At 58.1% G+C, this 13,246-nt stretch overlaps 1 protein-coding gene across 1 annotated transcript in view; it reads left to right on the top strand.

Annotated features, from left to right (window-relative positions):
- Positions 1-11,205, top strand: part of TSPAN15 (tetraspanin 15) — a 41,183-nt gene extending 29,978 nt beyond the window's left edge. The window contains exons 4-8 of the mRNA XM_012658616.1: positions 1,948-2,043; positions 4,387-4,503; positions 8,607-8,654; positions 10,128-10,244; positions 10,787-11,205. Of these exons, the coding sequence (XP_012514070.1) occupies positions 1,948-2,043; positions 4,387-4,503; positions 8,607-8,654; positions 10,128-10,244; positions 10,787-10,936 (528 nt within the window). The 3' untranslated portion in view covers positions 10,937-11,205. The remainder of the gene's footprint in view (positions 1-1,947; positions 2,044-4,386; positions 4,504-8,606; positions 8,655-10,127; positions 10,245-10,786) is intronic.
- Positions 11,206-13,246: the final 2,041 nt, after the last annotated feature.

The raw sequence follows: 13,246 nt of genomic DNA, 5'->3' as shown, positions 1-13,246 counted from the left end.
CACCCCAGCTGGCTGGTCCCTCCCTGTATCACCCAGAGGGACAGGCGCCCAAGGTTGGAAAGGCTTTGTGACCTGGAGGCCTATGGGGAGGGTGGGCCTGTGGCCAGGTGGGTCCCTGCTCTGCTCAGACTGCATGGCTTGCAGATGGCCACCCAGCTCCTGCCCTGGGGCCCAGAGCAGGCCCATCAAGGGCCACGGGCTGGCGAGTTGAGAGCTGCTCACAGACATCTGCGTTTCCTCTCTTCTCTCGGGGGGACGCCCAGTCTCCTGCAGTCCCCGTGTCCCCAGAGCTGACGTTTATTAGCAGCAGAGGGCTTTCCTTCCGGCTGCAGAGGTCAGTCTGCCTGCGCTAGTCTCCTTCTTTACCTTGACTTTGAGCAGAGTGAGTCTCAGGGAGGGGGCAGCTGTTGCATTCTTTGTTTCTCTTTCTGATACCAGAGGTAATTTGGGGAGATGATCCCCAAACTGGAGTCATCTTGGCACCTTAAAGTGTGTCAGCCTGGGGGGTTGACACTTGGTCCCAGCGCCCCTCTGCCCATGGCCAGCCGGGCGGCCTTGGATGAGTCACATCGCTCTCTGGGCTGCAGGGGGCGGGTCTGGCCAGGGTCTGGCAGCCCCAGCACTCTTGCCTCAGGCTGCTTCCACTGCAGTAGGCTTTCTGGACAAGAGCTGGGGTCTCAGTCTCCCACAGGACTGCCATCTCCCACTGGTGACATGATGGGTATGAACTAGTCCATAGGGTATAATTATGCCAGGACCTGCTATGTGCCCAGAATCCCGTTAAATACTTTATTAGCTTGAGTTTATTTAAATCTCACAGCACCCCTGTGAGGCAGAGAGTATTTTCTTCCTGATTTTGCAGGTGAGGAAGTGGAGGCTCAAGTTAAATGAAGTACCCGAGGCCTGGGTGGCTGGGTGGCTGTAGAGACTGTTCTTGACTATGAGGCTCGGCAGCCTCTCTCAGCTTAGTGTTTGATCTCAGAGCTGGAGGGTGCCTTGAAGATAGGCCTGCAGGGTTGGTTCAGAGAGGCCTGGAACCCAGGGCCCTGTTGTCCCAGCGTGCCCCGCAACGCCTCCCCTGGGCGTTGTCTGGCTCTTCTGTCCCCACCGGAGCCGAGAATTCCCCCTTTGTCCCCAGTCTCTGCTGACACTCGACTTCCTGCTCTGAAAGCTCCAATTGTCACCCACACTCTCGCCCCCGCCTCTTCCCACTGTGGGGCCTTTTGTGCTCCCGAATCTCAGCACAACAGCCGGGCTGTTGATCCAGAAAGCCCAGCGTGACTGGCAGAGGGCGGCCTGCCAGTGCTTTCCCGGTGGGGATTGTCCTGGCCCCAGCTGGGAGGGCGACCGCTTCGTCTGTCTGTGGCCCAGCTCTGCAGTGGTAAGAGAGAGGACCCACACAGAAGGTCAGGAGACATGGATTCTGTCCTGGCGAGGCCCCCAACCAGCCTGCTCTATGACCCGGGCAAGGTGCCCGCACCCCGGCCTCAGTTTCCTCATCTGAAAAATGAGTGGTTAGATGGTGGAAGAACGTAGAGAGGGAATCTGGAGGGCAAAGGGAAGATTCCAGCTCAGACCTGTCCCTGGGCAGTAGAAAGAGCAACAGACAGGGAACCAAGACAGTCGAGTCCCAGCTCGGGTGTGGCTGCTTCAGAGCTGTGGCCCCAGCAGGGTCCCAGCCTCCTGGGGCCTGGGCTGTGTGACCTGCGAAGGAAATGGAGTGGGTGGCCCCTGCTGGGACATGGCAAAGGGGCTCTGGTGTCAGCAGGGCACTGGAGGCACAGGGAGAATGTGTGGCAGGGAGGTCGTGGGCCTCCAGGGTGGGGCAGGGAGGGGGCGCGCCAGGCAGGCGGGTGGGAGCGGCTCAGGCACGTGACTTCTGGGAAATGTTGGGTTGGACTCTGGGGCTGCGTGTTCCTTTCCTTTGCGATTTCTCTCTCTCGATAGACCATCGACTTTCTGAACGACAACATTCGGAGAGGGATCGAGAACTACTATGACGACCTGGACTTCAAAAACATCATGGACTTCGTTCAGAAGAAGGTGAGCCGGGCACTCTGGGTGAGAGATGTGCCTCCCGTGCCCTCTGCCCCCAATTTGGGCACCTGCCCAAGAAGGTGGGGGTGAGGGGTCAGGTGACTTAGCTGTTCCCAAAGCAGGTGGCTGGCCAAGGGGAGACGAGGGTGGGCTGTGGATGGCTCACGGAGGATGGGGAATCTGGGCCAACCTTCTCAAGCAGTCCTCCGCCCACACGGCTGGCCCAGAATGTTGTCCTCACCCTGCCTGTCCCTCTCCAGTTACATTGGCTCCCTGCCCCCTCAAAACACAACAAGGTGTTGCAGGGTCCCAGGGTGCCCCCCTCCAGTGGGCAAGGCTCCTCCTTCCTTGAAGTGAGAGTGACCCCCACCCCCAGTCCAAAGTCCCCTCTGCCACGTCCCTTCAGTGATGGGGAGCTCACTCCCTGTCAAGTCAAAGACAGCCCCAATGGAGGGAAAGCTCTTCACTGACTCCTGTTCCTCCCACATGGGGTGGCACAGAACAAGACTCCTCCCTTTCCTCCATGGCGTATCCTCGAACGTGATGATGGTTCCTTTTGGACCACGGACAAGTCTGTTGGTGCAATAATGACAATAGCAGTTGTAGGGCCACCACCATCCTTTTCTACATCAGTCTCATTGAGTCTTGAGACTCAGGCTCCTTATCTGCGTGAGGGGGATAAGAATAGTCTCTTCCTCTTGGCGTCATCGTGAGGGTCACCTTGACTTAATTCAGGAGAAGTGTCGGAACGGTGCCAGGCATAGGATAGGCCCCAGTGTCAGCTGTGATCATCTTTGTATCTCTCGGGTGACACGCAGAGTCTGAGGGCCCACTCGGCAGGGGCAGCACTTCCTGCGACACGACCTTGGGGGCTTTAGCTGGCCTGGTCCCCTGCACCAGCCCTCTGTGGGGACCAACCTCTCCCCACTCCCAGGGCCACCCGCTGCGGCTGCTGCCTTGGCTCGGGCCCTCTCTCTAGTCACAACAGGTGCAGGCTCTGGCAGGGCTTTTTCTGCCAGGGACGTGCCTGCCAGCTCTGGCTGGGAGAGCCGAGTCCTGCTCCGGGTGGAGCGGGATGTTTTTGTTGGATCCCGCCCTGGGCTGGCTCGGGGATTTCGTTTCTCCCAGCGTCGGCGTAGGAGGTGACGTGCACGGTGCCAGGCCCTGTGCTGAGAGCACGGCCTCTCTGTGTAGTCACTGTTCAGCTGTACAAAGCTGCCATTGCTCTTCCTGCTTTATAATGATCTAAGGCCCAGAGAGGCCGATCAACTTGCCTGAGGTCACATAGCTGGGAGTGGTTGTGTGAGAATTTGAAATTGGGTCTATTTGATCGCAAAGCAAATACCCTTCTAACTGCACCAGAGAAAGGCACTTCCAGGTCCCCAAACCTGATGGCCCATGACCTCCTACCCTAGCACTCCCCTGGTCGAACCCTGCACTGACTTCCCGTGGCTCCTGGAGTGCCACCCCCCGCCCCTGCTCACGGCTGACGGGGCTGTGCTCAGCTGGGCCCTGCCGCCGCCTCCGCCGCGTCCCTCCACCCTCGCCCACCATGTCCCAGATGCGCTGGCCTCTGCTCCGCTGCCGAGACACAGGTTGTTTCTGCCTGGGGCCCTTGCAGGTGGCGGCTGGCTGTTCCCTGTTGTTCACGTTTCGGACGCAGTGTCTGCTCCTCAGGGCGCCCTTTCCTGACTCCCAACCTAAAGCCTCCCCTCCCCGCCTTCCCTATTTCTCCGTATCTGGGGTGCACAGCGCCAGCTCCCGACCTTCCATCCACTGGGGGAGCGCTGCTTTTCTCACCGCGTCTCTCCAGGGCCCAGGACAATGCCAGGCACACACCGGCCCCTCAGTCGGGCTGTGGGAGGGACGCAGCTAAGGGGAGCGCCCAGACAGGGTGTGAGGGGCCCAGACCCGCTGAGCTGGAGGCAGCGGCTCCTGGGGCAGGTGAGGAGGTCAGTTGTGCGGCAGGGACTTGCACAGGATCGTGGTCTCTGGGACCTTAAAGGCCATCTTCTCCAGCCTGCACCTGTACTGGGGACATGAAGATGAAGAAGGTGGAGTCTGGGTGTCAAGGAAGGACTTTTCCTTCCAGTCTAGTCACCACTCTGATGTCCCACTAAGAGGCAGCCCAGCCCTGGCTTTTGTGCCTCTCCAGTGACGGGTGCTCACTACCTTCTAGGCCGCCGTGCCACTCTTGGACAGCTCTGGCCTGACAGCATACAGCTTCTCTCCCCACCAGGGTGACCCACACATAAATTGCAGCCATCTCCTGGCAGGGTCCCCTCGTGCTGCCTGCCTGGGGCTGCAGTGATGGCGGCAGCTCCTCTTTCCTGCCTGCTTCCTTCTCAGTTCAAGTGCTGTGGCGGGGAAGACTACCGCGACTGGAGCAAAAACCAGTACCACGACTGCAGCGCCCCTGGACCCCTGGCCTGCGGGGTGCCCTACACCTGCTGCATCAGGAACACGGTAGCCCCTGCTCTGGGGGTGGGGGTGCACGGGGGCCACCCGGCTGGTCAGACTCCTCTCTCCTCTTCCTGCCTGAGTTGGAGCAGGGTGGTGGGGCTGGGTGGGGGTGGATGGGGGTAGGCAGGGGTGGTGGTCAGAGCCGAGGCTTTCCTGAGCCTCAAGGGCTGCTGCAAGCGGAGATTCTGGGGTGGGAGCGGGGAGGCCGTGTCTTTATTGTGTGTTAGTTAACATCTATTGAGCACTTACCCTGTGCAAGCCTGTTCCAGGTTCTTTGGTTGTATTAACTCATTTAGTCCTTATGCAACCCTGTGGGGTAGGTACTGTTACTTTACCCACCTTACGGAAGAGGAATTGAGGCACCAGGAGGTTAGGTGTCTTGCCCAAGGCTGTTGGGGCTGGGACGAAATGCAGGCAGCTGCTGCCCAGGCTGTGCTCGGTAGCACTGTGCAAGCCGGGCGAGGGTGGGAGGGAGCACTGTGCAAGCCGGGTGAGGGCGGGAGGGAGAGGCTTCTGGGCCAGGTGGCTCAGCAGGGCCCGCACTTTAGGCATCTCCAGTGGACTTTGGCCGTGAGGTCCTAGTGATCATTGGCAACTGGGTGCTTGGAAAGAAGCCTGGTGACATAGATGCCTCCTCCTCTCCCCAGCACAGTCCTCTCGCCTCCGTCTCCTCCTCAGTCACTGGGGATGCTGTCCTGTGTAGTCACTGCCTAAGCGAGAGGCTCCGCCAGTCCTTGTGTTTGACTGACGTGCTCAGAAACTGTTTCTGGATTGGGACGAGGTGGAGAGCTTTGCGATTACTCATGCCCCAAATAGTCATGGAAAGTTTCTCCTCTGACATCTCCACCATTCCGTGCCTACTGCCGGATTCTGTAAACCGAGCAGCTGCGGGCGGGGGCCTTGCGCATGAGTCGGGGAGCCGGCGCCAAGTGCACTGGCCTAAAAAGGGCCGGGCTGGGAGGGGAGCTGTGTTTGGAAATGTTGGCTCCGTTTTAGGGTAGCCCCTGGGCAGGGAGAGCGTGGGGGAGGAGCCCGGGGTTTTAGGAGGGGCCCATGTGGGGTGATCACAAACTTCCTCACCCAGGGCAGCAGCACCAGAATGTCCCATTCCAGACGTGGAAGCCCAACTTGTATTCATTCATTTCATTCGTTGATTGAACAAATCTTGCTTGAGGACCTACTATGTGCCAGACATGTTTCTCAGTCCTGGGGGTATGGCAACCACCCAGAGAAGTCTCTGCCTACATGGAGATGACACTATAGTGGGGAAAACTGACCAAAGAAGTAAGTAAAAGATAGTACGTTAGAAGGTGATAAACGCTAAGGAGAAAAGTAAAGTAGGATGTGGAGGATTGCAATTTTGGATACTGAGAAGGTGGGTTCTGGAGGAAGTGGGGCAGTAAGCTGCAGGTGTCCGGGGAAGGGACGTTCCTGGCAGAGAGAGCAGGAAGTGCAAAGGCCCTGAGGTGGGAGTTGCCCTGGGGTGTTTGAGAAACAGCACAGAGACCAGTGTGGCTACAGCAGAGTGTACACGGGGAGGATGGTAGGAGGTGGAGCCAAGGAGGTCGTGGGTGCCCTGAAGGTCATGGGCAGGACCGTGGAGTGCCCTTGAGTGCCGGGGCCGTCAGGGCTGCAGTGGTGCGGCGGATCTGACTTGGGTTTTACCAGGATCACCCTGACTGCAGTGGGGGACACAGCTGGACACAGGGAGTCAGGTTAGGGGCTAATGTGCAGCAGTGCGGGGGTCACAGGCCAGCCTGGCCAGGAAGCCGACTCAGAGCTGCTGGCCGGTGAGCAGGAGGCTTGGCGAGGTGCTCTGGGCTCAGCACCGGTGGCAGGGAGGCGCTGGACGCAGGGTTGGGCAGGGGAGAAGTTGAGCAATGGTGCAATCTCAGTGCGGGTCGGCTGGGGACCTCTGTCAAAGCTACGACATGGTCCTTCACAGTTGTCCCGTATCGGGGTGAGAGGGCCAGGCCTTCACACCCCCACGTTGACCAGGCTTCGCGTCAGGACAGTGTCCCACCCGGAAGGGACGTGCTGGCTCCACGTGAGGATGTCTTAGTCTGGATTCACTCCTCCGTTCTGTGCATTAGGTGAGAGGAGGCACACACACAAATCACCTTGTGAACTCTGCTGTGCTGATTTCTCAACTGCCCAGGAGTCCCCTCTCCGACTTCCTGTCCTGCGGCCCTCGGCCAGAGGGAGGAGGCGACTGACGGCTGGTTTCGGGCCTGCGAGCTGCTGTGGGGGGCGGGTGCCCAGGGCTAGTGATGCTCAGCAGCGTCTTCTGCAGAGTGTTGATGCTGTGGTCAGACCAGGAGGGCTTCACCTGTGGAAAGACCGTGGCTGCATTGTGTCCTCCCACCCCTTGGGGAGGCGGGTCCCCTCGGGCCCGGAGAAGGATCTGGGCTCTGGTGTCAGGGAGGCCTCTGCCAGTTGCATTCTGCTGGGAGACTCGGTGCCCCTGAGGCAGGCCGGGGATGCTGCCTCCTGGGCTGGCACAGTGAAGTTACTCTTGTCACCTCCTTCCGTACTATGTCATTCACTTCTTTGTTAGGTTCACCGTCTGCTCCCTTTCTCTAGAATAAGTTCCATGAAAGCGGAGACTTCGTTTTGTTATTCTGTATTCCAAGCGACTAGACCTGTGTGCCTGGCACAATATAGAAGCTCAGTTAGTACTTGTTCAATGAATGAATGCGTGAATGAGGTGGAGAGCACCCACTCCCATCATGTGCTCGTGCACCTGCTCCCCAGGCCTAACCCTCTCCTGGGGTCGTGTTCATGGTCTGGAAGGTAGTCTAGGGCTACCTCCTAATGCTGCTGACTGATGCCAAGCGGGCACTGGGCGTTGCTGGCTCTGAGGGTACCCAGGGGACCGTCCAGACTGAGGGAGGTTATTTTGCTCACACACCAAGCCCTGACATTTAGAATGTCCTGGATGACATCTGAGGCCCCACCTTCTCTCTTGGAGGGAGAGTAGACACCCTTCCTTGCCTTTCCAGGGGCTGGAATTGTAAACAAAGTCACTGCAGCCAGCCTTCCTGTGCTTTTCCATGTGCCCGGCCCTGGGACAAGCACTTTGTGTGTATCTCATCTTATGTCCAAAACAGCCGCAGGAAGTGGGTTTGCTGATCACCATGACCTCTTTGTTTATTCATCCATCTGTTCATTAACAAATATGTATTGAGTGTCTCCATGCGCCATCCCCGTGACCCACCTAGGCTGGTCACAGATCTCATTGGTGGCAGAGCAGGGTCGGGCCCCAGCAGACGTGGTGCCCAGGGCCAGGCTGGGCACTGGGCTGGTGTCCCCTGCGTCATCACTAGCTCCTGTGCACCCACCCCCATAGCAACGTCACTTGGATGTGGAGCAGTGGGGCTGGTGGGGGGTCACAGCTGGACCAGGGGTCTCGCTCTCTCACCTCACAGGTGGAGAAGGAGACCCCTCAGGGCACAGGCGGTGATGAGAAGTGGCCGTGCCAGCCTGTGACTTGCAGCCTGGGGAAGGATTTGACTGGGTCTCAGGCCCGACCACAGCTTTTCCTGCCCCTGAATTAATCAGTGGCTGGGAGTCTCGGAGAGCAACTCTCTTCCCAGGAAGGGACTTTTGGCAGCTCCCTCTGCTGCCGGGGCAGTGATCTGCGGGGGCAGGGAGGTGTGGCCAGGGGCCCCGCCTTGCTTCAGGTAAACCACAGCTGACCAGGGTCCCAGCTGTGGTCTGAGGTTTTCCTCCACGAGAGCCCGCGGAGCCTCGATGTCTGAGATGGCGCATAACTGTGTCAGCCAAGTGGTGCTCTGGGGCGGCCACCGCCGGGGAACCTGGCAGCGCAATTCCCTCTGGGGTCCTGGTCTGCTGCTGGTGGCAGGTGGTTCTGCTTCACAGCCGAGCAAGTAGCCCTCCCACGTTTCCTCACGGGGCTTTTCTTGGAGGGGGCGGGTAAGATGTAGACCAAAGCTAGACCACCGGGTTGGAATCTCAGCTCCATCCATGCCAGACAGCGCAACTCTCTGTGTCTCAGTTCTTTCATCTGTAAAATGGGTGGAGGCGTAGTGCCTTTTAGAGTAAGTGCCATTATAAACCTTAGCTATTATACATTTCTGTTTCAGACAGAAGTTGTGAACACCATGTGTGGCTACAAAACTATCGACAAGGAGGTAATGTCTTTGAAATGCCTTTCCCTAGAAATGTTGCTCTTCCCACCCTACTCTTAGGATGATCAGAGGGGTTTCTGGAGGTGGGGCTCCTGGCTGTGAACCAGAGCCAGGAGTGCTGGGGTTTTCTGCCCCCACCCAAACACAGAAGGGCTCAGGGAACCAAGAATTACCCCAGGCTGGGAGATGCTACCTGCCAGGGTTTGCCGAGCACCTGCTGTGAGCTGCTCCATGTGAGGCACTGAGGGCCTTGCTGGTCCCCCCAGCCGTGTTCAGCACCAGCTTGCCTCTGCCCCCGGGGCCACCAGTTTGCAGATGGCTCACGCTGGTTCCCTCTGCCTGGGAGCTAGGAGTCCCTGGGGTTCAGCAAGCCCTCTGGGCGTCCCCCTGGGTCAGCTTCCTGGGCAACTCCCCTGGACTGGGAGAGAGGTGGGGGTGGTGCCGGGAGGGGAGCTGAAGGTAACGGTGACCTGAGATGCTTCAGAGCAGTGGTTTTCAAGGTGGGGTCCCTGGACCACAGCGACAGCATCCCCGGGGGACTTGTTAGAAATGCAAATTCTTGGGGCGGGTCATTCTGACACATGCCAGAGTATGAGAGCTACAGACCAGCCGTGGTTCTCAGCTTGTGTGACCCAATAGCCATTTTTTATCACAAACGCTTGGTAATGCCCTACTTACTATCCCCAAATGAAATTCATAGATAACACCACCTACCTACACTCCTAATTTCAAAACAATCAACACAGTGATCTGACATGAAAGAGAAATAAAGCAGTTTACAGCTCTGTAACACATTTCAACACGTGAACGCCCGGGCAGCGGTTAAGTACAGCAGGAGACACAGTGAGGGGGTTGGGCGTTTGCACCGAGGTGGGGGATCCTCGAGATAGGGGTGACCGCGGGGCAGCAGGTGCAGGGTTTGTGCTGGCAACTCGCCTACCGTGGGCATCGTTTTTGCTGTTGGCGTGGAGTCTTAAAATGGTGAACAATTCTTGATAGAGTTCTGAATTAAATAAAGTTTAATTATGCCTTAATTTACATAATAGTAGTTCTGGGAAATTCATTGTAACCAGTGCAGAAAATTCTTTGTTTTTCCTAAGTACCTGAAATGACGCTTCCTGCTCAGGTGACTGTAGACAGGTTTTTCACTCACACCAATGCCTGGGGGACATCTGAGAGGCACGCAGGCGGGACAGCTTGTGGGACTGGATTGCCCTGAGCTCTGCAGTCCCTCAGCCCTCAACCCCAGTCGTTGGGACAACCAGAAGTGCCACCACAGTGTCCCCAGTGCTCTCTAGGGAGCAGTACTGCCTGGCGAGAACCAGTGGTCTAGGGCTACCTCCCCATGCTGCGTACGGGAAACTGAGGCCCAGAGTGGTTGAGGGGCTGGCTCAGACCTCGAGTGAGTGGCAGGGTCGGACACAGGCTCCAGCAGGGCGAGCTGCTCGGCTGGGCTGACCGGCTCCTCCCCTGCAGCGCCTGAGCGTGCAGAACGTCATCTACGTGCGGGGCTGCACCAACGCCGTGCTCATCTGGTTCATGGACAACTACACCATCATGGCCGGCGTCCTGCTGGGCATCCTGCTCCCCCAGGTGGGCAGGCTGTGGGTTCCGACAAGGTGTGGCTTGGCGATCACAGGGAAGGGCACAGAGGTGCAGGGGCACAGTCTGGGCTCGCCCTGGGAGGGCTGCAGGGCTGGAGGGAGAGGGGGAATGGCAGTAGCATTGGTGGTTAAGCTCTGCCAAGTGCTTACCTGGCACTGTCTCCTTCATGCTCTGGGAGGCGGGTATGACTGTCATGCCCGTTTCACGGGGAGGAAACCGAGGATCAGCGAGGCTGCTTGACTTGCCCAAGGTCCCCTAGATAGTGCGTGGCAGAGCTGGGGTAGAGGCAGAAATCCTAGACTGACAGGGTGGGGGACACAAGGAGATCTCTGGGATTTCCTGGGAGGACAGAGTGGGGGCTGCTTGGGCAGTGGGGATGCTGGGGGAAGTCTCCGCCGTGGGGGTTTCCTGGGCCACCCAGTGCCATGAGGGCTTGTGACTGGCTGCAGGGTTTCTGGGAGCCAGGAACTGCCAGGGAGGGCTGCCCTGATGCCCAGCAGGCTCTCATCGGCTCTGTCCCTCCTTCCCAGTTCCTGGGGGTGCTGCTGACACTGCTGTACATCACCCGGGTGGAGGACATCATCACTGAGCACTCTGTCACCGACGGGCTCCTGGGCCCTGGCGCCAAGGCCAGCGTGGAGGCGGCAGGCACGGGATGCTGCCTGTGCTATCCCGATTAGGGAGCCCTGGGACGGCGGCTCCACCAGGACCGTGCCGGAAAGCACCTCTGAGTCCACACTGTGGGGTGGACAGGACTGCGGCCCCTCTGCCACACTCGGCACTGACTGAAGCCCGGGCTGTGTGTGCCTGCCCGTGGTGTCCCTCCGCCACCACCTCCCCCAGGAGGCTTCCCTGCAGCCTGGGGAACAAAGGCGCCCCTTCTCCAGGCCTGGGCCCAGGGGCAATGGGGAGCTCAGGGCTCAGCCCAGCTTGGGGCCCATTTCGTTTCTGCCAGTGCCTTGGCCGGTGGTCCTTATGCCCCTGCGAGGGCGGTTTGTAGAGACTTGTAAGTGGAGAGAGGAGAGAGTGTGCGCCCCGGGCGGCAGGGGCGGGAGGGGCGGGCTGCAGCCTGGGCCCCACCCCCACCCCTCAGCCACGCCCGGGTCCAGATTGGAAAACTCAGCCTCCAGGTGCCTTGAGTCCTCTTCCACAAGCGCTGCTGCTTTGCTGACCCTGGTTTTTTATGTGATTTTTGTAACATTCATCTTTTGTACAGATAACAGGAGTTTCCGACTAATCAAGGCTGGTTATTCCCCCACCTGCCCTTGTCCCCTTCAAACCAGTTCATTAATCCAACAATAAAGGTATTTTTTTTTTTTTTTTGGTCTTTCATTTCTGCTGTTTTGTTTGGGGGGCAGTGTGAGGAAGGCCTCAGCCTGGACTTGGAAACCCCTTGTTGGTGCAAGAACTGGAGGAAGCTACATTGGGCCAAAGATCTGAAGGTTCGGTATAGTTTGGGACACAGGCCGGGGAAGGCCTCAGGGCCGGAGGTGACGACACCTATCTTTCTGAGAAGTGAGGGAAACTGAGGCTGGGTGATGTACGGCATGAGGCTCCACCTCCAGGGAGCGGGGCGGATGGAAACTAGGAAAACCTGAGAGCTTGGGAGGCAGCAGTGCACGCAGGCACACCTGTGGCTGCAGAACTGGGGCTGCTTCCCCGCAACAGGAAGCAGCTCATTGTCCCCAGGGCTGGTGCTCGATGCCATGCAAAGCGTGGTGCTGATCGCCCCCTGCTGGTGATGGCAGGGATTGCATGGACCAGTACACTCAAACCTTTGGGTCTCCCTCCAGCGGTTCTGGAGTTTCTGTGAGGTTCTTAGTAGCCAGGGCAATAGAACAGTAAGATCCCCAAACTTGAAGAACTCTAATGGTCGGGACTACCCATACACCCGGAAGTCAAGTGGTTGGGTGCCTGGTCTGCCACGTGTACGAGCCTGAGTTGTCTGATGTGGTGTAAGGGCAGCAGGGGGTTTTGGAAAGGAGAGGATAATGCAACAACAGAAACACATCACAGAGCGAACTTTGTGCCGACTTGTGTGAACATTTTCTAGATATTAACTCCTTCCATCCTCCCAACTGTATGTGGTCATTCTCATCTCCATGTTATTGATGGGGAAACTGAGGCACAGAGCAATTGGGTAAGTGATAAAGTCATGCCTTGAGCCCAGGTGGAATCTCTCCAGGCACTCAGCCCCTCTGTTTAACTGCCTCTGCCACCTCCCGTGCACACGAGGTGCCCGGTGTGCAAAACCAGCCGTGGCTGCAGCCGCTACTGCATCTCTGCCCAGGCGTAGCCATCGCAGCTGCTGCTGGAGCCTCTGTCTCGTCCCCATGTTGATTGTGTGGACATAAGGCCAGGTTGAGCTCTGTGGGGTTGGTGGCCTCGTGGCTCTATGGCTCTGGTCGTTCTCTGAGAATTCTCTCTGTGCCCAGAGGGGAGAGGGCAGCGAGATGCCAGAGGCCCTTCAGGGACTGGGACTCCTCTGAGTCTGCTTGTCCAAAGTCACCTTACCCTGGAGCCTGGACACCTGGCCGCCTTGTCTTCCTGTCTTTCCACCGCCACTCACAGACACCCCTCTGCCTCGTACTGTGGCCCCTCGTGGCTGCTTATGTGGACCAGGCTCATGGTCAGTGCCCACAGACGGCTGAGCTCCGGCAGACACTCATCTCCCCTTTTCCAAACCTCAGCCACTCACCTCTCTAGAGCATGAAACGGAACACCTGGAGAGGGCTTCGCCAGTTGTGTGGCTGGGGACTCCCCTTTTTGTGCTTGAGACAGTAATGTCCTCTTGCTTCCTTGTCTCACAAAGATAGAAGAAGGACCCACAAAACAAGTCCTTTCCCACACCATGGCTCACGGAGGAAACGGCAGTGTTTGTGCAGCCCACGGTATTTGTGAAGCTAGAGGAGATTTGTGGGCCTTGATTATGGACTTTTTTGTTCTATAGTTACAAGAAAAATAAAAAATGCATTAAGGAAGACCAACTT

This window comes from Propithecus coquereli, unplaced genomic scaffold (genome assembly GCF_000956105.1).
Source record: "Propithecus coquereli isolate 6110/MARCELLA unplaced genomic scaffold, Pcoq_1.0 Scaffold117, whole genome shotgun sequence".
In the NCBI taxonomy this organism is placed as follows: Eukaryota; Metazoa; Chordata; class Mammalia; order Primates; family Indriidae; genus Propithecus; species Propithecus coquereli.
The sequence above is the reverse complement of the archived record's forward strand: the minus strand, read 5'-3'. Positions and strand labels throughout refer to the sequence as shown.